Below are 26,030 nucleotides of genomic sequence, written 5' to 3'. Positions count from 1 at the left end.
TTATTTATTGTTAGTGATTCATTTCTTTTTAACCACATATTAGGTGAATATGTGTTTATGTTTTGTGTGATAGTAAAAAATAATAAAATTATTATTATTGTTATTATTTTGATTATGAAATTAAATACAAATATTTTTATAATTTTATTATTATTATTATTTTTGTTTTGTAGGTAATATTTTAACTAAAAATGGATTAAATTCAAAAAATATCATTTAAATTGTAAAATAATTATTATAATTGATTTTTTTATTTAAACAATGAAATAAAAAAGAAAAGAAGTATAAACATCAAAACGAAAAATCCTTTTTATATATAAATATAGATGAATTATACTTTTATAATATAGCACAAACTAAAAGTACTTTATTTATGTTATTATTAAGAAATCAAATATATCAAACAAAGACACCACCATATATTTCATCAACAAAATTAGCTTTTTTAAAATTATTACACTAAATTTTAGACAACCTATAAAAAAAGAAAAAAAAAATAGTAAAACTCGACCTAAAAAAAATCAAAATCCTACTTTGATAAAAGTTTTTTCTTTCATAACAATAAATAAAAAAATTATCTTTTCATATATATATATATATATATATATATATATAACATATTTAATGAGTGTTATTCTATCATTTAAAGTCAGTCTAAACTATTTTTAGTATTTTCCATATTTAGTACTGTTATTGAAAAACAATTCACACACTTTTGAAAAAAAAAATATTAGCATTAGTGCATGGATGACATTATACATGAAATCTCTGTTAATCACCAAGAGAATGAAAAGACTAAACAAATAACAGTTGTTTTAATTCATTACCTTAAATATGGATGTCAGTTCCAAACACATTAACACATATATAATTATTTATTTCTTTTTCCTATATTTGTTTTTTCATGTTTTTGAAAAGAAATATATATTACTTCAAATTTCATTTTAGTTACTATTCAAATTTAAATTTAAAAGTAATATTATGTTCACAAAGTTTATTATTTGTTATTATTAATTTAAAAATAATATTTTAAAAGTGAAACTTAATTATTTTAATATTAAAATATTTTAGTTTAAATAGTTTTATTATGAATGAGTTTATTATTTTAAAACACATTTTTTTATAAATATTTTTTTAAAGTTTTCTAACTTCTTTTAACAGTTTTTTTTTATTTATTGAAAAATTTAAACGGTAGAATTAATTCTTGCTGACAAACTCTTCCAATTGAATTGATTTATTATAAGTTAAATTTCAGTCTTTACGATTATAGTGTATATGTAAGTATATTGATGATATAATGTATATCCATTGTTGATAATTATGTAATGAAAAAATATGTTGCATGTGTGGATTTGGACCAGTCTAAGTGTGTACACTAGCTACTTAAAGATGAGTTAATAGGTGAAAGCTTCATGTGTGGACAAAGGTCATATAGAAATATTCTCTCTTACCAAGAAGAAGAATATTGCTCAAGCATGATCACATTCAAACAATATAATGTTTTATACACTTGTATTTAGATCATTTATATTGCAATTCTCTTACTTGTAGCTTTGTTTTAAGAAACTTTTATGATAATCTAACCATTAAATAAGAGTATATTTAATATCTTATATTCTTAAACATATTGTCATAAATGTATACAAAATTGAAAAATTGGATTATAAAAATCTTTAAAGGATAAAGTCAAACTTGCTGGAGAAGCAAATTTTAAAGCTCAGTATGAATTGTTTGATGTCTATTTTAATAATAATTTTGAGATCCATAAATATTCAAACTCAGATTTAAGAAAAAAAAAAATTCTAAAAGTAACGAGTGGACAATTGAGCTTATGTTAAATTTATAAGATTATTTATGTATTAAAAGATATTTGAATAGAAAACTTTTAAAAGTTTTGGTTAGGGAGTGATTATTCTATGTGTTATGTTGATTTATTAAATTAATGAGTGGATCTTCAGACATAAGTGTTTCTATTTTTGTAAAATTATATAATTTAAAGTTTTTTTTTTGTGAAGAAAACCACTATGTTAATAATTTAATTAATTTAATTTTGATTTATATAAATATTATAACTAGTTTAATTATTTATTTCCATATATTTATTTAGATTCTTTTATAATAAATATAGTTTACATGTATCGTGAATGGTAATTTTTATTGTGAGTTTAATGTGGTATTCATTTTTTAATTTAAATATTAATAAATATATTTTCGAGCGTCAGTATAACTAATATGTTAAATTCACACCTAACATTACTTTATTTAGAGTGGATAATTGAAAATTTTCTCTTTTACTTTTGTGACTCCTCATTCTATTTTTTTTTCATTTTTTGTATTATTTATTTTTCTTCTTTCATCTACGTAAACCTTTCCCCCCTAAATTTGAATGTAACTATACCAACTCTCTCTATGTATATTATTGATATTGATATATATATATATATACATATATATATATATATATATATATATATATATATATAAGAATTCTAAAGCTAAGTTTTTATTTTATTTAAGGTGAAACATTTAATAACTAATTTATCTAGAATTGGATCACTCTCAATAATTAGTTATTTTTATACATGCATTAACAAATTAATAGAGTTACGCGTGCAATAGTTTTTCACTTATCTTAATTACTAAATTGAACAAAACGTGTAATATTTTAATTTTTGAAATAGAATCTAAACATCTTTTGAAAAAATATACTTTAAACGAAATAGATGACAGAAGTTATAAATCACAAAGTACCTAATTTAAGATCAAAATATAAGGTATGGGGGCAAATTGGAAAAATTAGAACACTAAAACTTAGCAAAATTATTTGATCGGATTAAGAAACATCTACACTGCAACGACTTTACTCAATTAGTAATTAATATTTTCTTTTTGGTAACTAAACATTTGAGCAAATTTTAATCAAACCAAGTCGTGTTTCCACCGCAATTAAAAAACATATACACTTAAATTATCATGAATATGTTTACTTTTAATTAAAATATAAAACCTGTCAGTATAAAATGTATTTTTTGGTAGAAATTTACTGCATCATAAAAAATTATTATTTTGACTGTACAATGGAACAAAAAATAGTACGAGTTTTAACTATTTGTTCCCATCGTCTAAGAATGTGACAACAATATGGTCAAGGTTCTGTCAATAAATGCCTTAAAAAATTAGTGAATTAGTATTTGATTTACATCTTATTAATTATTAATTTTTAATTAATTTATAAAACAAATGTAATTAATTTTGAATAATATATTCCTAAAAATCTTTATAACATTTATGCTAATCCTTGATGTAATTTATTTAATACTCATGAATTAATGACAGAATATTTAAATTTTTACAATAGCATACAAAAAAACAAACTCTTTGACCATTAATAAAAGCTAAGAGTGTGATAGGAAATAATCGTTGATATCTTTGTTAAATTTCTTAATATATTTACATATCTTAATAAGTATAAAATTTGTATTCATAAAATTGTTACACACACACACACACAATTCCTACTGATAAAACATGCTTTTTTTTTAAGATAGCTATTATAAAAGTTAATAAATTTATTGAATATGGTCATTCAATTATAAATATATGTTAATAAATTTTTATCATGGCTATTACAAAAGCTAAATAGGAAATTTATTATAATGACACTTTATGATTAGAAATGTAGATTATTTACACATTATTATTTATATATTACAGGGTTATCTAATTTTTTCTATATTATCTTTATTATAAATATTACTGCATAAGATAATTTGTGAGTAGATATTTATGTTTGGCCTACTTCAGTTATTTTTTTTACAGAAAATATATATGAAATTAGAAAGTTTAAGAAAGTGATAAAGAAAAGAGAATATAAAAAGAAAAGAAAATAGTATTATTTTATAGTGAGGGGTGTTGAAGTCCAAGGCACATCAGCGCGGTCAACATCATAATTGTGTGGGAGAAGTCTTAATTGTGATACCATCCATGGGTGAGTTTTTTTGGGTATAAAACGCATACCACTCGTCTCTTCGTATTCCATTCTCATCTCTCACCCTTCTCTTTGCTTCTCTCATTAGGGTGAGTTTCGGGGTGTAGATCTCTCTCTTCTGCGCTGCTCTGTGGCTCTTTCTTCTCAAACATGGCTGCTGACAAAGCAGCAATCACCCTCGACCAAATCAAGAACGAGACTGTTGATCTGGTATGTCTTCTCACCCACCGCACTTTTTCTTTATGTTCTTCCGTCTTCTACTGTTTCTCTTCTTAAGATCCCGTTTTTCAAATTGGGCCTCTTCGATTACTCTTTCCCTTTCAGATTTCTTTGCAATGACAGCATAATGCTAAACGTACAACCAATTTTTTTTTTACCACATTATTGCATTCTCTCTCTGTATTCACTTTGTTTCTCATCCCCTTTTTTCCTCTGCTGTACTCCTAAAGTGAGGTGTAGGTTGCGTAACACATTTGCATTCAAATCCTCCGTCTTCTCATCTTACTTGAATTAAATATATTTTCATTTAAAAATATCTTTCTTCTTTTTTTTCAAACAAAAGTTGAATTAAATACATTCTTTTTGGAGATATTGATCTAACACGAGAAGAGTAAACAAGTTGTAATTTTTACATATTTTTGCATATATTTTTTCTATTTGATTGATGAGAAAAATTAGGGAATGATTTATAGAGTGCTACAAGTTTAGGTGAGGCAACATGCTCCGAAAGGGACGTGGTACGATTCCAAAAGCAACCCGCAATTATGGGATTTTTGGGATTCTATTTTTTTTTTCCAGAAAAACCTCTCCACTTTTTTTTTTTGTTATCAAACACGTGAATTTCGCATAATTTCTTTAAGCAAAGGATTACGCTGTTTTAAATTACATCTATCTAGAATTGCGAATGTTTTATTCTGCCTGTAAGTTTTCTAAAGATAAAATATAATTTTTAAAAAATTATCACCGAATCTCGTGTCTTTTTTTTATATTTTCTGTGAATAATTTAATACTAAAACCGTGTTTCCATTGTTTACTCTCAGATAGTTTTGTAAAGTTAAAACATCAACTTTATTTTTTTAAACAACTTTATAGCGGAATCTTGTGTCAGTATTTTTATACAAAGATATACAAAATCATATATATTTGGAGGATCATTTTTTTTTTAAATTCATCCAAATATTTAACGATTTATATAATAATCCAGTGAGCTTTTAAGTCTTTCAAAAGCTTACGTAATAGAATTTTTCATAATTTGAAAGCTCAATCTTTTATTCTAATGGATCTAACGTGTCAGAGGCAAAAAAAAGATAAATTGTTCAACATGCTCTATAAGTCTACTTTTCGACATATTTTTTTCTCCGCGTTGATGGTGCGTAAATAACAGTTAATGTGGTAATATTTTTTATGATTTTAGTCTGTATATTTTAAAAATTGATTAATTGTTAATTTTTAATTTTTTATTATAACAGTAAAAAACTGTCACTAAATATAAAAGTTAAAGTTAAAAACAAATATTAAAAAACCATACTTTTCTCATAATTAATTACTGCATTGATTTATATGCCTATTATGTATTATCTGTCTCTTTCTATGCGCCGTGTGTGGTCTGAAGGAATTTTAAGTACTTTTCCGTGGTACTTTGAGCTTTTTCATTTTTTAATTTTTCTTTTCTGTACATTCAGACCCACCTGCTTAACCGTAGCTTTCACATTTATGGTGCCATGATCCTTAGCCCTGACACACCAGGGTCCACAGCTTCTATATTTATTTTATTTTCTACAACTACAACACCCTTTCACAATTTTCAACACGATAATTTAAAATATAAATTTAAATAACGATGAGAAATTAAAATCAAAGGAATCACTTTGTTATTTAAATTCAGAGTTATTTTTCACATTAAATTGTACCAGTAATTTACTGTTACTAGGTAGAGCAATTTGGTCTTGTTGAAGTTATTGGTGAGATGTGAACAGAAAATTGAATTGAATAACGTGGAAGGCGGTGCAAGGTGTTACACATGGAGGATAGTTGTTCTGTCCTCTCTGACACAAACACTTTCTTGGGCGGTGTTCAGTCAACGCTTTTGTGATTACTGCACCTACTGACTTTGGTTACAGCCCCCTGTGCCCCGTTTGGTTCACTTTTTTAAAATTAACCGTTCTTCGCTTCACACTGCTAAAATTTGGCGTCAAAGTCAACGTAGAAACAGAAAGTTGTTTCTAATTTTATTAAAAAAGTCTGTTTCTTGAGTATTTTGTAAAATATTGCCTAACCAGAAGCACATACCCATGCATGAACGAATAAAATTAAATAATTGCGTTCATAAATCTTTGAAAAGCAAAAGCAAACAATTGCTAAATAGTATTCAAGAAGCGACTAAATTTACAGTTACCTGTTGAGGGGGGAGATGATGCATGTGGCGTATGTGCTAAGGAATCAATTATTCTAACATGATTTGTTAATTCACAGGAACGTATTCCTATTGAGGAAGTGTTCCAGCAGCTGAAATGTTCCAGAGAAGGATTGTCCTCGGAAGAAGGAGCCAGTCGGCTTCAGATATTTGGGCCAAACAAGCTAGAGGAGAAAAAGGTTCCTTTCATTATAATATACAATTATAATACATTTGGCTAATATATCTCTATGGTACAGTTGTTAAATGCAAATGCTGATCGGTAACATTTTTATTGATGTAGGAAAGCAAATTACTCAAGTTTCTTGGGTTCATGTGGAACCCTCTCTCATGGGTGATGGAAGCTGCTGCTATTATGGCAATTGCTCTTGCAAATGGGGATGGGAGACCCCCAGATTGGCAAGATTTTGTGGGTATCGTCTGCTTGCTGGTGATCAACTCCACCATAAGTTTCATTGAAGAAAATAATGCCGGTAATGCAGCTGCTGCTCTTATGGCTGGTCTTGCCCCCAAGACAAAGGTAGCGAATCGAAGTTTAATGAGAATTCGAACTTCTCATTGTTTAAAAATGAAACTAAATCGTTATGAACTATAATGTCTCTGTTTTACTTACATACTATTTTGAACTGTTTGTGCAATTCGAAGAAGAAACAAGTTTAAGCATGTTTTAGTGGCTGGCTGAATTTTCATTGTTGTAGGTTCTAAGAGATGGTAAATGGACTGAGCAAGAAGCTGCTATTTTAGTTCCTGGAGACATCATAAGCATCAAACTAGGTGATATAATTCCTGCTGATGCTCGTCTTCTCGAGGGTGATGCTTTGAAGGTTGATCAATCCGCCTTGACTGGAGAGTCACTTCCTGCTACCAAGGGTCCTGGAGATGAAGTTTTCTCTGGCTCAACTTGTAAGCAAGGTGAAATTGAAGCTGTTGTCATTGCAACCGGTGTCCACACATTTTTTGGGAAAGCAGCTCACCTCGTGGATAGTACCAACCAAGTTGGCCACTTCCAGAAAGTGCTTACAGCAATTGGAAACTTCTGTATTTGTTCCATTGCAGTTGGTATGTTGGCTGAGATCATAGTCATGTACCCGATTCAGCACCGCAAGTACAGAGATGGAATTGACAATCTTCTGGTCCTCTTGATTGGAGGAATTCCCATTGCTATGCCCACTGTGTTGTCAGTGACAATGGCCATTGGTTCTCACAGGCTTTCTCAGCAGGGTGCTATAACGAAGAGAATGACAGCCATTGAAGAAATGGCCGGTATGGATGTTCTTTGCAGTGACAAAACAGGTACACTGACCCTTAACAAATTGAGTGTAGACAAGAACTTGATTGAGGTCTTTGCAAAGGGTGTCGACAAGGATCATGTGATCCTTCTTGCGGCAAGGGCTTCCAGGACTGAAAACCAGGACGCAATAGATGCTGCCATTGTTGGAATGCTTGCTGATCCAAAAGAGGTTTTAACTTATCTTCATTTGCATCAGTTTTTATACTTCAGTTAATTGTTAAAAAAATTATGTGACGGCTTATGATGAACAATTTTGTGCTTCTGTAGGCAAGGGCTGGGGTAAGAGAAGTGCATTTCTTGCCATTTAATCCTGTTGACAAGAGAACTGCTTTGACTTACATTGATGCCGATGGAAATTGGCACCGTGCAAGCAAAGGTGCTCCCGAGCAGGTAATCTCATGACTCAATTTGTTCAGAAATGGTGAGATTTCTTGTTACTCCAATGATGATGCTAATGTAATTTATTTTTTGAACAGATCATGACCCTATGTAACCTCAGGGAAGATGCAAAGAAGAAGGTTCACAGTATTATTGACAAGTTTGCAGAGAGAGGGCTTCGTTCACTTGCTGTTGCTAGACAGGTTTTCATAGCATCTTCACGTTTGAAGTTTGTGTTGAAACTATGCATTTCCTTTTACCAATCCCTCTTGGTCCTTCTGTGCTACTTCTGCAGGAAGTTCCTGAGAAAACAAAAGAAAGCGCTGGTAGTCCATGGCAGTTTGTTGGTTTGTTGTCACTGTTCGACCCTCCCAGACATGACAGTGCTGAAACTATCCGTAGAGCTCTGCATCTTGGTGTAAATGTCAAGATGATTACTGGTAATTAATCTAATTCATTACAACCCAAGTATTTTTCTCTTCAAAGAGTCTGTTGAATGAAATGGTATTTATTGCCAAGAATGCTCAACTCAATGTCCTGTGTCCTGTATGTTATACTCCCTAGGGGATCAACTTGCCATAGCTAAGGAGACTGGACGAAGACTTGGGATGGGAACTAATATGTACCCATCCGCTTCCTTGCTCGGTCAAGACAAAGATGCTAGTATAGCTGCTCTTCCAGTAGAAGAGCTTATTGAGAAGGCAGATGGTTTTGCAGGAGTGTTTCCAGGTTTACACTCTTTACCAGTTGACCCAGATGATTTTCTTTTCACCTTAATTTCTTCTCCTGAATGTTACACATTGTTATCATCAACACCTTTTTATATCTGCAGAGCACAAGTACGAAATTGTCAAGAAGTTGCAAGATAGGAAGCACATCTGTGGAATGACTGGAGATGGTGTCAATGACGCTCCTGCTTTGAAGAAGGCCGATATTGGAATCGCTGTTGCTGATGCAACTGATGCTGCAAGAAGCGCTTCTGATATTGTATTGACAGAACCTGGTTTGAGTGTTATTATTAGTGCCGTCTTAACCAGCAGGGCTATTTTCCAGAGAATGAAAAACTATACGGTTGGTTGCTATCTGTTTTGTTCATAAAAATTTTCTTTTGTGCTTGTTGTTTCTAAATTAACATTGTTTGCTATATATTCTTTGTATTTCAGATATATGCAGTATCTATCACTATCCGAATAGTGGTAAGTGGATAGTAATGTTATGATTTTATGTAATCGTCACGATAAAGAATGAGTGCATATCAATAAGTTTGGGTTCTCTCTTGTTTTGATTGCAGTTTGGCTTTATGTTCATAGCATTGATCTGGAAGTTCGATTTCTCTCCTTTCATGGTTTTGATCATTGCCATTCTAAATGATGGTAAAGTTGTTAGGATTTTGGCAGATAATCCTCTGAATTAGACTTGATTTCTCTTCATTACTATGCTGATTGACATGAGAGGTCTGACACACTAATTGGCTTACTATTAGGAACAATCATGACAATTTCCAAGGACAGAGTGAAGCCATCTCCGTTGCCCGACAGCTGGAAACTGCAAGAAATATTTGCTACTGGGGTTGTGCTTGGAAGTTACTTAGCACTGATGACTATCATATTTTTCTGGGCAATGGAACAAACTAATTTCTTCCCTGTAAGAATTATTCAACTGAAATAATTTCAAGACTTTTTCCTGGATCAAACAAATAACACCCCTTTGACTGTTCTTGCAGGAAAAATTCGGAGTTAGACACCTGACTCATGATGAAATGATGTCTGCTTTGTATTTGCAAGTCAGTATAGTCAGCCAGGCTCTGATATTTGTTACGCGTTCTCGAAGCTGGTCCTTTGTTGAACGCCCTGGAATGCTGTTAGTTATTGCTTTCGTTATTGCTCAGCTGGTAAGCATGGTGCTCCTTTTGATCTCCCAGAGTTGTTAGTAGGCACGCTACGAGATGAGAGGGGGATGGAACAATATTTTGACCAAATTGTCTGTCTTTTTGCAGATTGCTACAATCATAGCAGTGTATGCTGACTGGAGCTTTGCAAAGGTGAAAGGAATTGGTTGGGGTTGGGCAGGAGTCATCTGGCTATACAGTATTGTCTTCTACTTTCCCCTTGACCTCATGAAGTTTGCCATCCGTTACATATTGAGTGGCAAGGCTTGGCTAAACCTCCTAGAAAACAAGGTATATATCTATTCATATGTTAGCTTTCTTTCTATAATGGTGAAAGCTTTCATGGCATTGATTTGAATTGGTTGTTTCAAAATCTGTCAGACTGCCTTCACAACCAAGAAAGACTACGGTAAGGAGGAGAGGGAAGCTCAGTGGGCTCATGCTCAGAGGACCCTACATGGACTTCAACCACCAGAAACTACTAGCATTTTCAATGAGAAAAACAGTTACAGAGAACTCTCAGAGATTGCTGAGCAGGCCAGGAAAAGAGCTGAAGTTGCAAGGTAAGCCAACCACACCTTTGTGTCCTTAAACTGGTGAAATCTATACAAATATGAGTAAAATAGTCTATAATGTTGAATTATTTTACAAGACATTCAATCACAATTTGGTATGCATGGTAGGTACATTGAATTTTACAACAATCAGAGGTCATACCTGACATGATTCTTATTAGTTTATGGTGTAAAAAATTCATAGTACTACATAGAAATTATTCTCTATAAATATTTATGATTCTATAATCTCTTTGTCTTTATTACTAATTCATTATGTTTACAGGCTTCGCGAGCTTCACACTCTGAAAGGACATGTTGAGTCTGTGGTGAAGCTGAAGGGTTTGGACATTGATACTATCCAGCAGCACTACACCGTGTGAGACACCACCGAAAAATTGTAGATAAGAAAAGTGCACAAATCCAGTGGCATGTCTGAAACAAAAAGAGAGGATGTCTTCCTTCGCCTGTCATGTAGCTTTAGCAATCTACTTTTCCTTTTCCATGTAATTTTTGGTTCTTGCTAAATGGTTGTCTTCACCTTTTTTTTCTTATGATAGAGACGAAGTGTTAGTTTCTATAGTCCTTGTTTATCCGCTTTCGTATTACTTTTGGGGCTTCTTCATTTCTGTTCTCACTCACCATTTGTATTCTCATAGCTGTGTCAACATTGTGATTTTTCAAGATAAAAAGGTTCTTCCAGCATCATACAAAACGTAAAATCATTAAACACGTTAGTGAAGATAATAATTAAGTATGTAGGCACTGATTAATTGCTTAAGAAATTAATCTACTAAATAAAGAATTAACAATTTTTAGTGAAAATCAAGTTGGTGGTATATTAATAATGTAATTTAGGTTTAAACAAGTTTTTTGAATTTAATTATTACCCTTACAGATGACAAATGAATCTATGGGTATTATTTAAATATGTCTCTATTGTTTCTTTACTAGTTCTCATCTTCATACTCAATTCCGTTTTGAATTAATAAACTTATATTAATTTTTATTTAGTTTTTACTTTTGTAAATTATTTCTAAGATTAAAATTTGATAATTTTTACTCTCTTTTTTTTATAATTATTTTGTATTTGTACATTTATAATGTCTTTCTTTATATATGACATTGGAGAAAAAAATGTATATACTTTTGACGGTAAATAGTTAATAATGTTTTTCTTGATATGATATTTATTTTTTTGTAAAAAAATATTTAACTAAATTTGAAAATTTTAAATTTAAAATAATTTTTCTATCAAACTTAAACCAAAACTTTTGTAATTTATAATTTATCAAATTTTCAGTTTAAAAAAAATAATTATTGGATAGACTTGTCAACATGATGAACATTTGTAGATGAGGGTTGGTGTAATTGGGAAAACTAGTCTTCCACTACAAATCAATGCTATTTAGTGTATTGATATGTAGATACGGAGTGCATAAAGAGATAATTATATTCCAATTGACGAAAGCATGATTTAAAAGTGCATAATTAAATAGATTTGTAAGACGGGTAAGAACATTATTTAGTCATAAATAATCAAAGAGATATAATAATTAAGATATTCAAATACTATTTCGAATAGGAGACACATGTGATTCTTTTCAAGTATGTTAGGTTTTCTTGATTGTATGTACCGGAAAAAAGAAAAATTGTTTAGTAAATAGGAAAGGACAATCCATTGGAATGATCATGAAAAATCTAGATTAAACTTGAAATTGTGATGTTATTTGACATACCATCTTTAGTAATTTAGATTTAAAATAATAACTTTAACCATACTAGCTTTTTTAACACATTAAATGTGTTTAGTAAGGTCTGAAACAAGTTTCTATTATATAATTCGAAGTGGATAGATTCTAACATGGTATTTATCCAAAATAGTCAATATTTGTAAAAATAACTCATCTTAAAGTTAGAAAAAATAAATTAACAATAACTATGTTTTATCATATTTAATACTATTGACAACTATTATGATATATGTAGAGGTGGACAAAGTGCACACTGCACTATAAATTTTTATAGTTAATTATAAAACAATTTAAGAAAACTGAACTGAACTAAAAATAAGTTCAGAGTAATTGAACTGAACTGTTTTTTAGTTCAGTTATAATACAGTGTAGTTTAGTAAACTATTTTTCAGTTTACTATAGTTTAGTTCAGTTACTTATAGTTCAGTTTAATGCAAAGCAAATCCAGTTACAAATGCATCTTGCTTTTCAAAATCCTTAGTTCAAAGGTGGTGCAGAAGCAACTAAAATCTGTCCAAAAAAAGTACAACAATGATATAAACAGTGATTAAATAAAATATTTATACAAGCTTCTTTCAAACTAGTAAGTTATGCTATGATCTTATACATACCCAAATGTAGAATAAACACATTTTCCATAGCCTGAAGAGAAAAGAAAAACAGAAGTTCAGGATGATTTCTCTTTCAACATCAGTATGAACAACATTATCAACATACACTAATATTAAAATTCCGCTCATTTGAAAATTATTAATGTTTCAACATTCAAATATTCTACACTTAATTTCCCAAAAGCATTCTGTAAAGCATTATGTAAATATTGCGTAACATGTACTCATTATGATAACATCAGGAATATAATCCAAAGTATGAAGCTACTTTCCTATATATATATATATATATATATATATATATATATATATATATATACCAACTCAGCATAATTGGTTATTCAAAAGTAAGTGTTCTGGTATCTTCTAAAAGAATATCACATCTCATAGTTAAAAAAACCTGTAGCAGTTTTTCAAAGAAAACAAACTAATTTGATCTTAAAGTTTAAAGGAACTAGAATAATGCAAATGCATAAAAAGAAAGCACCCATACAAAAAGTAAATGGTTTGATTGGATGGAATTGCAGTTGCTTAAGTTAAGCACCTGTCTTTTCAACACCTCACAACATTCTCAGGCAAAAAGTTCCATAAATGTTTGACATTATTCATCAGCATATGTAAATGTATTCATATTTATATATTTATATTCATCAATCACACAAGTAGTGTTATTCATTATTACATTCTAAATCATTATGGTACCAAAAGTGAAAGGATGCTACATAGATAATTAACTTGGAACATAATTAACCTAGAACCCTCTAAATCACTCTCAGAACACTTAACATAATTAACCTAACGAGATAAACATTTTGACTTACTAGGGTCACGTTTGGTCAAAGTAGCAATGCCTCAAAAATTGTATGCAATATCGAAATTCCCATTTGTCTGATAGTAGCTATTGAAAGCATAGGAAGCATGAGAAACAAGTGTGTCTGGTTCAAAACATGGTCCACCTTGCTTAGATATGAATTTGCAGCTAAGTAAAATCTTACAATTGGATCAAACTTACAAAGACTGCTTTCAAATTGTGCATATACTGCTTAGGATTCTCAACTTCACCACACCTCCATCTCTCATAAAACATGTAGAACATCACTACTTCATGGCTAGGACCAAGAACTTTCCCGCTGGACATGCAATCTCCAATATCTCTTGAAGACACATTCTTTCAGTTGGCTTGAGAGAAGTCACTAATGGCTTGCAGAATGTTAGCTGCACATCTTTTAGTTGCATGAATTATTTGGGGATTGCTCCTTGCATTTCCTGTATACAAATGAAGCAATTCTTCCTGTGCATTGCTGACCTTCAAATTCAGGAAATGAAAGATCATTTTTCACAGTACAATCACATTTGCAGATAATACAAATAGTAGAATCACCGCAAACAAGAGTGTTGTGTGGTCCAAGTCCATCAACATTTAGTTTTTCAAGTAGAAAAGCAAGTGCCCTTCCTTTTCCAGTAGCTTGGGCTAATACATCCAAAGCAATACCATTGCTATAAATTATTTTCACATCTAACTAGAAAAGAGAAAAAATTAATATAAATATATAATGAAATTGTAGCATGTCAATAAAATATCAGATCAAGACAAATCCAATCAACTAGGTATCTATGTATACTTATCAGTTGTTTGTTCTTACAGATGAGAAAGGATGGCAGAGGGTCTTACCCGCCTATAAAAAAATTCCCAGGCAAAGTTTTCAAATGAAGTAGACAAATTTCTGCTATTAAGTTTATTATGAACTATAATCTCATCATTTCATTTTTAATTTGCATGAACGCCATGAATCCTATCCTAGACTGTATGAGATGCTAATCAACAAATCTGAACACTAGAAGCTACTCATAACTTATGTGTCGTTGTTTTGTCAACATCCGAACAGAGAAGTTTTTGGTTGTCTCCTCTATCCAATAATTTCTCAAAGTCTTAAATAGGTTGTTGTGGACTCAGAAGAACATTTTATATCTTATAGATCACTTTCATATCAAAGTTCTTACTTATTTGTCATCAACCTCTCTCTTTAACAATGTTAGAGAATCTACCCTTAGGGCAAATAAAATCAAATTTATCCCTTTTGAAAGGGGAAGGAAAAAAAATGCGTACCTTTGGTTGCAGAGTGATATGCCTTTGCTTCTAGCTAAAGGAAGAGTGTTCTCAGAACCTTCGACGATGGTGGTAGAGCCTTCGACAGTTCGACGACGGCAGAGTGCGGCATAGCCTTCGACAACGAGCCTTCGACAACAACGAGCCTTCAACAGCGGCGAGCCTTGGCGAACCTTCCACAGTGGCGAGCCTTAAGAGCGACGAGCCTTCAACCGGAACATAATCTTTAACAATACTGAGAAAGGGATGTAACGAGACAGGGAAAAAATTTAGATCGCAAATATACCTAAACCATAGTAGAGTACAGTTAACTGTATTAAAAATAAAATAAGTTCAGTATATTTAAACTGAAACAGTTAACTAGGTTTCAGTAAAAATAGTTTAAGTTTTGTTAAGTACAAAATAATATAGATAAACTATAGTTTATAGTTTTTAAATAAACTGTGTCCAGCCTACAAGAAACTAATAGCTCAATATATCAAAGAATATAAATTCCTCCATCATTTCCATTCCTTTATTGTAGTTATAAGTTGTGCCAACCAGATTATCATCTAATACAATGCAAAATGCATAATTATAAATAGAAATTACAAGGTGTAACAAATCCATCAAAATAAAAACAAACATATTGGGATTCAAGACTAATATAAGAGTAAGGAGCGAGATACAATTAAAGTAAGAGAGTGAAGTGTAGCTAGAGCAACGAGAATAAGACTAAAGAAAAAAAGAGAAGAACAAAATTAAATATATAATATCAGTTAAAAATAATAATAAAGTTTATAATGTAACTTTATTTAATAATTATCTCAGACTAAGTTACTGGTAAAATTTAAAATTATTACAAATATTTTTAAAAAAATATTAATTTATTAATATTTCATGATAATAATAATAGACAATAACTTATAAAAATTTATAAAAATTCCTTCAATATTTTTATTGAAATTTACATGTAATAAATTTGAACCCACACTAAATTGGCGGAACTAATTAAATCAATTTGGCAATAACAAAATTAGCGTGATTGAAGTTTTGGTTGAATTTTGTGTGTAACTAAATGTAAATCTGTATGTGAAAGCATAGATGAACAATTTGTTGGTGTTCATGACATGCATAATTTGCTATGCATTAAATGAAGCCATAAAGATAATTAGGGTCCACCTGTTTCTCCTATTGACTTGTCAAAGACTTCCATTGCTACTTTGGTGATTGTGTTTGGTTTAGCCAAGCATGCACTTGTCTTTTATTTTCTGCATAAAAATTAAATAATTTATTTTATTTATGCTAAAATATTATTACTACATTGTGTTAATTGTAACATCCCAAATTCTCACATTAATGTAACAACCCAACTTTTTACATTAATGTAACATCCCAAATTTTCACACTTGATAATTAACATTACATTTACGGTAACATTCCGTAATCTCACCCTTTAAAATTTCCTAGTTAATATAAGTCTATACATGTAAAAAGATTCTAATTATAGTTCTTCTACTCCTCCCTTTCCTTGGCACTATGTGAGGCGACATTCCTTCATCTGCTCCCGTATAACGAATTATACGATCATCGCACATACCCAAACACAAAACACAAACAAGTAGGGTGAGCTAACATGCAACAAATCATTTATAAGACATGCATAATTACTTCGATACAAACATCATATAATAATTATGTCAGACACCCTCATACCATCGTACCACAATTCCTATTGAACACTCGTCCCACAATACCCAATAAACACCAAAATACCCAATAAACACCAAAATACCCAATGGACACTCATTCCATAATACCCAATAAACACTCATTGAACACTCGTCCCACAATACCCAATAAACACCAAAGTACCCAATAAACACCAAAATACCCAATAGACACTCATTCCATAATACCCAATAAACACTCATTGAACACTCGTCCCACAATACCCAATAAACACCAAAATACCCAATAAACACCACTATACCCAATAGACACTCATTCCACAATACCCAATAGGCACTTATCCCAACGATATTCAATAGGCACTTATCCCAACGATATTCCATAGGCACTTATCCCAACGATATGTTGATGAGCGATACAACGGAAGGTTTTTCACTTGTGATGTCATTCTTAGTCCCCTCACTATGTCCAAAACCGGCACATAGACCAGGACATTCTGCCCTCCATACCATTCATAATGTTAGTCCCCTCACTATGTCCTAAACTGGCACATAGACCAGAACATTCTGCCCTCCATACCATTCACAAGGTTAGTCCCCTCACTATGTCCTAAACCGGCACATAGACCAGGACCTCCTGCCCCTCTCACCACATAATTCATCATTCTCTACTTGAGACTGATTGATTATTAGAGTATCAGGATAACCTCCAACTTCATGACCCTCAACATCAACATATACGCACATACCATGTCATTACAGAATCTCTCCACGAAACTCATACAATGCTCACATTCCTTAACTCATATTATACCATTACGAAATCTACCCATAATCCTCATACACATACCATGACATTACAGAATCTCTCCGCGAGACTCATACCATACTCACATTCCTCGACTCATATTATACCCTTACGACATTTCCCCATAATACTCATACATGTTCAGATGCATAAATTCAAATCAAATAAACTTCAATCATTTCAGAAATCATACAAACTGAATATATTCCAACAAGATATATTACATGATAATTTAACAGTACATAATCTGTACACAAGATTTAAGTTAAAAACTTGTCGAGGAGACTTCCAGGAAAGAGAGGTGCGTCACAATGGACAACTTAAGTACCAAGTCTTTCCTTAGCCAAAGTGTTCATCAACTAGTTTTTAACAAATTTCTTATTAACAGATTCAAAACAACAGCATATAATATTTACACCGAATATCAATATAGATAAACATACAGTAAGCATTAACAATATTCATACATAATTTCAAGACATGAATAGTAATAAAACAGTACTAAATCATAATATAAAAGCTTAGAAAGATTAGCTCCCCTACCTCTATTCCAGATTCCTCTTGATCTGAATTTATTTCCCCGAAACCCTTCAGAACCTCTACTCTTCTTGCAACTAAAAATTTCTCCCTAGCTCTTTCTTCTCTATTTCTCAAGCTCTCACTTGATTCCTCTTTTCTTGGTGCAAAATACCCTTCCCTCCCATGGCTATTTATAGTTAAAAAAATTTACTATTCATTAATATTTTAATATTATTTATTATTTTAATATTATTTAAAATAATATTTCAATCATTTTCTCACCAAATCTGATTCTAATTTCTACCTACTACTTTCTTCCATGCTAAGGAATCTTAATGCTGAAAATTTATTTTTACTATTTACTTTTTACTATTTACTATTCACTTTTTACTATTTACTATTCACTTTTTACTATTCACTATTCATTTTTTTTTTACTATTCGATTTTCTAAAAAAAAAAATACTAAATAAGTTATCAAAAATTTTAACCTCTCCTTCTAAAATTACTATAATTTTATATTCAAAATATATATTTTTCTATCCATTAAAATTATTATTACTAATAAAATGCTAAAATTTACTATTATAAATATTTTTTTTTTCATGGGTCTTACATTAATTATTTTATATTTTCTTTTTGTAAAATTATTATTAATCAATAGTCATAATAATTTATAATTATATATAGGCACGTATAAATATGTAGTTGTTTTAATTACCAGTTATAATAGGAAAATATAAATTTATTTTGTTAAATTATAATATTATTAACGTCAATTTAGTTGACTTTAATGTAATGTAAATAATTAACTTAAAATTTTTTAAAAGAAACTATTTTTTTAACAAAAAATATATTTGAGTTAATATCAATTAGTTCGGTTTAACTGACATTAAGTTTAATTGATTTTAAAGAAAGTTAAAAAGTGTAAAAAAATATAATTTTTTATTAAATAGATATTGTGTTATTATCGATTTAATGAACACTAAATAAGATAAATTTTATAAAAATATAACGTCAATTTAGCAGACATGTTAATTTTATTAATTTGTAGTATTTTATTGATGAATTAAATATATTTTTAATTTTTAAATTTTGATACTAAATTAAATCTTTTATATAAATTTTGATATAATTTAATTTTTAAATTTGAAAAATAATAAATATAATTTTTTAATCTAATTATATTAATTTTTTATGTATTATATTTAATTTTTTATTTATTTAAGTTAATATTCCAATATTAAATTATATATTATAAATATGTATGCGTATTTTAAATTTAATTATGTAAATCAAATCAAAGTATTAAATTTTAAAAAAACTGAAATAATATAAAAATTTCTTGCCCAGTTATAAAAATTTAAAAAATACAAATTTTCTATTTTAATCGATTACTTTTTTTTTTCAATCAACGTTTAATAATTTTATTGATTTAATTGTGAACAACAAGACAAATATTTGAAATTTTAGGAAAAGAGAGAAGAGATATAAATAGAAAACATATACTGTTCCATGTAGAAAATATGTGAGGGATTAAAAGAAGAAAAAGTGTGAGGGATTAAAAGAAGTAGAAGGAATGTCCATTTAAAATATTAAGAAAAGAGAAGAAAAGAAAAGGAGATAAATAAAAAACATCTTGTTCTTCACATGATATTTCATGTATACAAATGTGCGAAAGTCAAGGAAAACCGTATTATTATCTTTCAGCTTACTTATAATTAATAATATTTTTTTAAAATTATTTTATTTTTTTGTTAAAAAAATTTAAATAATAAATCTCTAATATAATTAATGTTTTGATTTTTATATTTAGATTTATAATCATGTATTTATATATATATATATATATATATTAAAATATTAATTTATATAATTTCACAAATAAATAAATTGAATATTCAAATGATTTAAATATTATTAAAAAACATTTTAATATTTTAAAAATCAAATTATCTAATTAATAATTATAATAAAAAATATATAAAAAATAATAAAAAATATATAATAAATAATAAAATAATAATAAATAGTTGTTGATGGTGAATTATCAATCAATCAAGTTTAAATTAGTTTAATCCGTGAATTAACCCTATATTGAATAAATAATATAGCTTAATTCAAATTCATATGAACCAAATTAACTTATAACTTTAAATTTATTTTGACATCTTTAATATATAATATTAAAAAAGTTGTTTAATGAATTTCAACCTTCTTTATATAATTTCAAACCATAACAATGCATTATAAATTAAAATAATGAAAATGTAACAAATACAAGATATTAACATTTCTTTCGAAAATGAGAATGATTGATAACAAATTTAAGGTCTATGTGTTTGATTTTATTTAACTTTGAAGAAACTCTCCTCTCTTTTTCCGTCAATTTTCTAATAAAATAATTCTTTAAACAAACTATTTTAAAAAATAAGTATTTCAAATTTGCAATATAATATATTTTTCAAATTGGGATTCAAAAGTGATTCTCATTCCTAATATATATATATATATATATATATATATATATATATATATATATATATATATATATATATATATATATATATATATATATACTTGCAAATGGAAATAGTAAAATATCTAAACAGTATATTACAGAAAACAATATTTAACATAGCTTCTATAAAAATTTTCGGTCAACTTGCAAGTTTTATCAAAATAGCAACAATTTTCCTGTGTAAAACACTGTGACAGGTAGATGAAATAATATAAACTTTAAAAATCAATAGTGTATAATTTGTAACAGAAGATAACTGACTGTAAGTACTTCATACTAAGAGAGGATTCAATAACATCAACAGTTGAGAAATAAAGGGAGAATAAGTACATGTTCAAAGATTTATATTTTAATCCCAAAGAAAATGACACCCATAAAGAAAAAAAAAAGAATAAAATTGAGAAATAAACTAAATTAATTAAACATGTTACGTTTTCCTCACACACATATACATGTATTATATATCAATAAAATAATATATAACAATAATATTTAAATAATTAATTTCAGTTTATACTGATTTGTGTAAAGTTAATCAAACTAACAAATTTAAAAAATCTAAAAAATTTCTTATCCAGTTCCAAAAATTAAAAATAAATTAATCTATTCTTTTATAGTAATCAATTATATTTACTTTTTTTCAATTAACTTTTAATACTGTTCATTGATTTAATTTTGAACAATAATAGAGAAATGCTTGAAATTTTAGAAAAAGAGAGAAGAGAGATAAATAGAAAATATATGATCATTCATGGACTATTTTTGTGTAGAATAAATGAGGGGGAATGAATTAAAAAGAAGTATAAGGAATGTCTATTTAAAAATTAGGAAAAGAGAGAAGAGAGATAAATAGAAAATATGTCATTCTTCATATGATATTTCATGTAGAAGAAGTAAATGTGGGAAAGAAACTTTCATTTAAAAAACAAGCAGATTTTGGAGCCACACAATTATGTTACAGCGTATCTACATCTAATAATATTTTCTTAAGAAAATCTGTATTTTTTTTTGTCAAGATCCTTAAATAATATATATAATTATTTTATTTTATTCTTCTTTTATTTATTTTTTCTTTTCTTACTCCAAATTTTGCCACATTTATACTTTTAAGAATTAGATCTTGTAAAAACTTTACTATTTTTGACATGAGAATAAAGTTAAGATGTTTAGTTACATTGTGACTCTGCATTGGTTATGTGTTTAATATTAATATATATATATATATATATATATATATATATATATATTTTATTATTTATTATGGATAACATATGTAATTTAAATATGGTTTTAAAACATCTGAAAATAAGATGATTAAGTGAGAAACATAAGATTCCCCTGGAACATTAGGGGTAGTAGGATGGTTGTATTGGAAATATGATAGATGTCTGCCTAAGATATTTAAGGAGGCACACATGCGGATATTGCCACTTCAATCATCTTCGTCTAAAATATTTTTTACTTCTTACTCTTCACTTTCTCTCCTGTCCTTTTCAATAACCTTTCATTTCTAAATAATATTTAGTAAAATAAAATAAATGTGTGTACCTACAAAAATACCTCAAACAAAGGGTGGAGCCCTTCTGAATGGGAGGGCGTGGATCAATTTCTGCCTATGAAATCATCCTATATATATCTCAATGCCTTTCAGTTTAACATACAATATGCTGCACTTTAATGTAAACTAAATGCTTTCCGCTCTGCACGTGATCAAACTAAATGCTCCCTCTGCTGTCCCTCAAAATCCAACCATATCTTCCCATTTTTTTTTTTAACTTTATAAATATTCAAAGCCACAAATTATGCCATCTTCATTTCAAACACTCATATTTAAATAAAATAAAATCACACTCTTATATATCACAATAAAACTCTCTTTCTCTCTCTTTGACCGGTTACTATTTATTTGTACGAATATAAGCTCGGATACATTTATCTTAAACGATGTACCTCTTGTCATAATATCTTATATCCCATTTTATTAGGAGAATTTCTTAATTTTATGGTACTTTTAAGCTTAGATGCTCTTCAATTTATGAGTTTTACAACGGAAGGAGGATTTTTAAAAAATATTTTCCTTTAAATTAAGTGATTTAGTTAATTCATACTTAGTATGTACTTTTTCTTTTTAAATACCATTACTTGAACTTAGATAGAAAAGTGATCTACAATTGAACACTCGAAGCTGCAAATCGTACGACAACAACGTCCACCATAACCATTCACATTCATGTATTGCATAACAAAATCACCATAACGTTTAAAATATGCTGTACAGTCTCAACGATTAGGTTCAAAAACTTATTATGTGTTTTCTTCAAGAGGTGATTTGTGGAATTGAAAAAAAAAAAATCTTATCTTCACATATAAGAGAAAATTTAGGACGAAAAGTTTGGATTTATTATCAAATCATTTACATATTTCACTCTAAATCCATTTATTTTTATTTTCGAATTTCTTAAAAGAAACAATAAAAATATCATCTTTAAATTTATTCAAATTCATTTTTTTTTTCAAATTCATCCTTAAATAGATACACGTCCTTAATATAGAAAAAATCGTTAGACAAAAGAATTTTCAATGTTGGTGGCGACAACAACATTGCATAACCTTCTTAACATTTGAAATTGTTAAAAGCCAAATCCACACACGACAAACTCATTGACCCAAAACTTACAAAAAGTATCTCGTTTAAATTGTTAAACATAAACCAATCATTAAAATAAATTTAATCACATTTTATTTTCTACACACAAATACTAATCTTGCTCTCTTTGCTAGAGTTGAAAGAGCAAAGGAAAAGGAAGCTCGGGTACAAGAGGTTTAAAGAGGGTAAAAAAGGTTAGTAGATGGTTTGCGTGTATTAAACAATCTGTTTTCCACGAGTGAAACCGTGTTTCACATTCATTTATTTAGCTTTCGTATAGTACAAAGTAAAATATGTTATTAATGAGTATTGAATGAAAATAAAGGTAGTGACATCCGAAAGCTACTTTATAAGTGCAATGTTTCAACCGAAAAAACTACTGTAGTACTACTCTCTTTCATCCAGAACCCATTGACATGATTTTTTGTATTAAAAAATTGTGATGGTGCCAGGTTCTGAGGATATAATTTTCCTTACGTATATTCACACGTTTAAATTGACAGAGAGAGATTTGCTTGGAAGTGGGTGTTGTGTCGAGTGAGAAATACTACGTTGCTATCTGTCCATCCTCACAATTCACGAAGGGTAGCGTAAAACAATGAATGACATAGGCTCTGACAATTTGACGAACCCGTTAATTGTGTATGACTCGTCAATGCAATCTCTCATGTAGACCACTACCACTATACTCCAACATATTCAACTCCATTCAATCAATGTTAGTGCCTTATTTCTCTTGTAGCTACCGTGGCTAATTCATCCTTGCTTTTCAAATGGCCCTACCCAACACACATATCCGCTATGTTGTGTTTTGTCATCCATTCCATACCCTCACCACTGTTTCTGCCTCAGGTAGGATATTTATCATATATTACCACTAACGTAGTAACAATTATTAACTACCACAATCCCAACCGTACCTTACACTAATTACCTGACTTCTCAGACTCTTCACATGCACACTTGTCCCACAAACTTCAAACGGTGGTTGGCATTTAGTTTTACTTTAGACTTCCAATATCTCTACTACTATAGGATCCTCTCAAACCATAAAGCTAACCAACTCTTCATCCTCTTCTTCTATTTCAACTTCTTCCTTTTCTCATCTTTTTATTTATTATATATATTCTCTTAGGATGACTGTGTATATAATAAGCAAGAAGGTGATAAAGGATTTTATCAAGGTTCCACCATGATGAACCTTTTTGTTTTTTGTTTTTCTAATGAACAAAACATTTTGGACTTATTTATATACACAAGACACCAACTTTTGTCATTGTTGGTTTATAATATAATAATGATCCCATAGCAGGAATTATATATATATATATATATATATATATATATATATATATATATATATATATATATATATATTCTGAGTTGTTATGGTATTGAGAGAAATTGAATAAAGAAATGATGAATGTGATTGCATAGTGAAAAATGATAATGAGAAGAGAAGAGAAAAATTGATTGAGTAGAAATGCTCCCTCCCACATAGGAGTAGGAGTAGGATGAGCTGGTTGATTTGAAATGAGGGGAAAAGGTTTTGTAATTAGGGAGACCCTGGAGGAGCAAAGGGAAAGAGTACCAGTTAAAGAGGTGGAGTCATGTGAGGGCATTTATAGTGGGGTTTTGGTGTCTTTGTTTTCTAGTGCACATGGGAGAGACTCCGTTCTGTGGGCAGTTGTGGAAAGCAAGAACCATGTGAGTCCATGTGCCATTCTAAATAAGTAGACCACTCCCAACATTTTGCACACAAATCTCTCACTTTCTTCCTCTTCTTTCTCTGCTTTTCCTTCAATCTATCTATCTCCTTCCTATCATTCCAACTATTTCTTCATAACTTCACTTACTCACCCATTATACCTTCATCAACTTCCTTCCTTTCCTTACTTTGTTATTCTTCTTCTTCTTATTACTTTGCTTTCCCTTTGCCCCTTTCTCCTACTACTCTCACCAACCATCTCTCCACATCATCATCTTCTCTCTAATCCCTTTTGCCAGTTCAATTTTTTTGCTCAACAAAACCGTCTTTCAATTCTGATTTCGTCACCCCCGCTTCTCTTTCTCTTGCTGGAACCATTGTTTCCTAGATAAATGGAAGGGCAAGTGGCTAAACGCAGACGTGTATACTCTGTGGAGCCAAACCAAATAGTGCAATCTATATTTACTAGGAATTATTTGAACCATTTAGTTCCAGCGTTGGTGAATATAAAGGAGAAGACCTCCGTAGAAGATACCAGCCATTGTGATATTAACCGTGCTGTCAAGTATGAGGTGGACATGGCAATGGTGTTATCAGCACAAGGTTTTGCATGGAGTAACGGCCTCAAAGTCAAGCTTCGAAACGATCGTGGTCGTGTCAATGCAGCTAAAAGCTCTACGTTTCTTGAAAATGCGGTTGGTGAAGGTTCATCAAGTGCTTGTGAGAAAAATGAGGTTGTCCCAATGGAATTCTCTTCAAACCCTAGCTCGAAGCCTAAGGCTGAGGCTTTAGGGAGCAAGTCTAAGTGCAAGGAGGTGTCAGAAATGAAAAGGGATTTGGCGAGAGAAGATGATAATGCAGATGAGGACATCGACGAGCAGTGGAAGAGGCTGAGAAGGTTGATACCTGGAGGAGAAGAGATGTGTGATGAACAAATGACTAAAGAGCTTGAGAGTTACATTAGCTGTTTGCAAATGCAGGTGAACGCTCTTCAGTTTCTGCTGCCACAGACGCGTTAATTTAATTTGTATCTCGTGCATTTCAACAAATTTAGCCATAAACTATGTTCAATTCAACATATTGTTCTATATTTCCTCTCGCTGTTGATGTAATTTGAATATGATTATTGCACATATATATTTTTCAAAGAGCAACTAAACACTTCATTTTTTTAA

At 29.8% G+C, this 26,030-nt stretch overlaps 2 protein-coding genes across 2 annotated transcripts; both read left to right on the top strand.

The window, feature by feature from the left end:
* Nucleotides 1–3,948: 3,948 nt before the first annotated feature.
* On the top strand, nt 3,949–11,090 carry LOC108322175 (plasma membrane ATPase 4). Its single transcript, XM_052868335.1, has 16 exons — nt 3,949–4,198; nt 6,461–6,580; nt 6,685–6,921; nt 7,100–7,861; nt 7,960–8,082; nt 8,169–8,273; nt 8,366–8,510; nt 8,635–8,799; nt 8,903–9,141; nt 9,234–9,266; nt 9,362–9,443; nt 9,554–9,714; nt 9,794–9,961; nt 10,067–10,249; nt 10,340–10,521; nt 10,799–11,090. The coding sequence occupies exons 1-16, from the start codon at nt 4,139–4,141 to the stop codon at nt 10,893–10,895; spliced, it is 2,862 nt and encodes a 953-aa protein (XP_052724295.1). The 5' UTR covers nt 3,949–4,138; the 3' UTR covers nt 10,896–11,090.
* Nucleotides 11,091–24,830: 13,740 nt separating this feature from the next.
* On the top strand, nt 24,831–26,030 carry LOC108322151 (transcription factor bHLH146). The gene has a single exon (XM_017554145.2). It carries the CDS (start codon nt 25,248–25,250, stop codon nt 25,872–25,874), a length of 627 nt encoding a protein of 208 aa, XP_017409634.1. The 5' UTR covers nt 24,831–25,247; the 3' UTR covers nt 25,875–26,030.

The sequence above is a fragment of the Vigna angularis genome, chromosome 1 (assembly GCF_016808095.1).
Source record: "Vigna angularis cultivar LongXiaoDou No.4 chromosome 1, ASM1680809v1, whole genome shotgun sequence".
In the NCBI taxonomy this organism is placed as follows: domain Eukaryota; kingdom Viridiplantae; phylum Streptophyta; class Magnoliopsida; order Fabales; family Fabaceae; genus Vigna; species Vigna angularis.
This window is presented reverse-complemented; position numbering and strand designations above follow the sequence as displayed.